The sequence below is a fragment of the Olea europaea genome, unplaced genomic scaffold (assembly GCF_002742605.1).
Source record: "Olea europaea var. sylvestris unplaced genomic scaffold, O_europaea_v1 scaffold2360, whole genome shotgun sequence".
Taxonomy (NCBI): domain Eukaryota; kingdom Viridiplantae; phylum Streptophyta; class Magnoliopsida; order Lamiales; family Oleaceae; genus Olea; species Olea europaea.
The window spans coordinates 86,631-88,756 of record NW_019241728.1 but is presented as its reverse complement, the minus strand read 5'-3'; the positions used below and the strand labels follow the sequence as shown (position 1 = coordinate 88,756).

General features: G+C 39.3%; 1 protein-coding gene across 1 annotated transcript; it reads right to left on the bottom strand.

Annotated features, from left to right (window-relative positions):
- Window positions 1-282: 282 nt before the first annotated feature.
- Window positions 283-1,876, bottom strand: LOC111381734. The gene is made up of 4 exons (XM_023005548.1): window positions 1,090-1,876; window positions 951-1,016; window positions 762-806; window positions 283-584 (listed from the first exon to the last, which is right to left on the bottom strand). The coding sequence occupies exons 1-3, from the start codon at window positions 1,648-1,650 to the stop codon at window positions 801-803; spliced, it is 633 nt and encodes a 210-aa protein (XP_022861316.1). The 5' UTR covers window positions 1,651-1,876; the 3' UTR covers window positions 283-584; window positions 762-800.
- Between the last annotated feature and the right edge of the window lie 250 nt (window positions 1,877-2,126).

The window sequence follows — 2,126 nt, the reverse complement described above, 5'->3', positions numbered from 1 at the left end:
GGGGGGGGGGGGGGGGGTTGTATTTTGGAATAGTGTTTTCTAAAAACTGTGTGGTTAAAATATATATTTCAATTTACGTGTACAATTATTTTATTAAAAAATGTGTAGTTGAAAATGATTTTTTGATAAAATCGGCTCAAACAAGGGTTAAACATGATTGAGATAACTCAATACCAGCAAAAAAATGAAGCAAAAAGATGATATTTTATAATATCAAAGATAATCCAATTCTATTCATTCATGCAAACATTCACTTGTTCACATCTTAAAAAACGTTAAATGAGATAATTCAATCCCTGAAATGTAAAAACTAGGAAATTGCATCATCCAATTCTATTCATTTGTGCTAACTTTCATTGTTTACATCTTAAACACGACCAGTAAGAGATAATAACATGTTAAAACCCAAAATTCTATTTGATTCCCTGAAATGAGCTGCAAACAAAAAGTAATATTCTAGCGGCTATCTAGCTATTGCAAAAATACCCAAACCATCGTTTACATAATTCAGTATATACCTCAACCAAGGTGTTGGAGCACAGCATCTGATTCTTCCAGCCTCCATCCCAGAATTAAAACCACCTCTACATCAAGTTATCAAACAGGTCCAGGTTACATACGAATCAGCAAAAGATATACCACTCAAAAGGAAACTTGAGAAACTCAAACATATGTGCAGGCAGATTAGTCCGGTGTCATGGAGGCGCAGAAGCACAATTGTGCGCTAACACAAGCACATTAGGAAGGGTGAGAAGGGGTACCTTAGGATCAAGAATCTGGTTTCATCAACCTTCTTCAATCTACTTCTGCAAGAAATAAAATCCCAAATTGTTAAATTCTGAAATCAACCCACAAGAAATCGATTATTTACTACAGAAATCCAAGTTTGCCCCATACAATCGGGATATACAAAAAAATTAATCGTATGCACAAATGGAAAAATTCCTTACAAAAGCATCATGAACCCTGTATGAATCAGTTGTAAGCCCCACCAAATATAATCCAGGAAATACACCCTGCAAAACAACACATAAATTAAAAATCCCACAAGACATAGGCAAAAGAAAACAAAAAACTGGTTTGACATACATCGAGTTGTTTCTGAATGTTTTTGGATCTCTTCTTGGGTCTGCGAGCAGGTTTCGACCCAGTTAAGGCGTAAACATCCTCTTCGATCTCCTCCCTTGACAACGAAACCCAAATCCTCATCTTCTCCTTCCTTTCCACACCAAAGCCAATACCCACGCCTTCATTCTGCTGCCCTCCTTCCGCCCATCCCCTCAGCCTGTTTGACCTTACAGCACTAGCAGTGCTATTGATTCTGCTATTTTCAACTGTTGTTTCTTTCTTGACCGCCGCCTTGACCTCCTTCCTCGGCCGCAAATACCACGGCTTGCCCCCCCAATTCTCCTCCTCATCGGCACAAACGACACCACTTTGTGGTGGACTTTTCGGAATAGTGGAAAGCTGTTCTGCTCTAGTCTTAACGGCTCGGCTCTCGGAGCAGGAATCAGGATCAGGGTAGCGGTTGTCGGGGAAATCGCGGCGGCGGAAGCGATGGTGTTGCGAGTTGGAGCTCTTGTGAGCCCATTTGAGTTGGGGCAAAGAGAAGTTGTGCAATGGCTGTGATTTTATGGGCGCCGTCTCCATCAGAAGCACCACCACATGAACACCTTCAGCTGTCTTTGTCAGTTTAAGAAATTTTACTATAAAAACTGGAAACCCTGGAAGAATAGGTGTGCGTGTGTATGGAGGTAAATGTAAGTTTGTGTTTAGAGAGAGAAAGGAAGAGAGAGAAGGAATGGAACAGAGGTGGTGGAGGAGAATAGGTCAGAGCGAAACAGGGCACATTACGTATATATGGTGTTGTAGAACCATGTACAGCGGTGGAGGTTTTAGCGTGTGTTTGGTTATAGAGTTATGCAAGAGATTTTGCAACTTGTACATTAAAGCCTTGTTTGAGCCCCATTTTTGCCAAGAAAATTTATTTTTGAATAGTGTAATGATGTGAAATGTGTGGGTAAAAAATAAGGAAAAGTTTTAGATTTTCGTGTAATATTATTTTATTGAATAATGTATGATTGAAATGATGTCAAAATACTGTTGCAGAATGTATTTTTTCAAAA

Bases quoted from the DNA above. Each gene is read 5' to 3' on its own strand.
- LOC111381734 (XM_023005548.1), bottom strand. From the start codon at position 1,650: ATGGAGACGGCGCCCATAAAATCACAGCCATTGCACAACTTCTCTTTG. The intron at 1,017-1,089 runs GTATGTCAAACC...GTTGTTTTGCAG, and splicing joins ACATTCAGAAACAACTCGAT to GGTGTATTTCCTGGATTATA.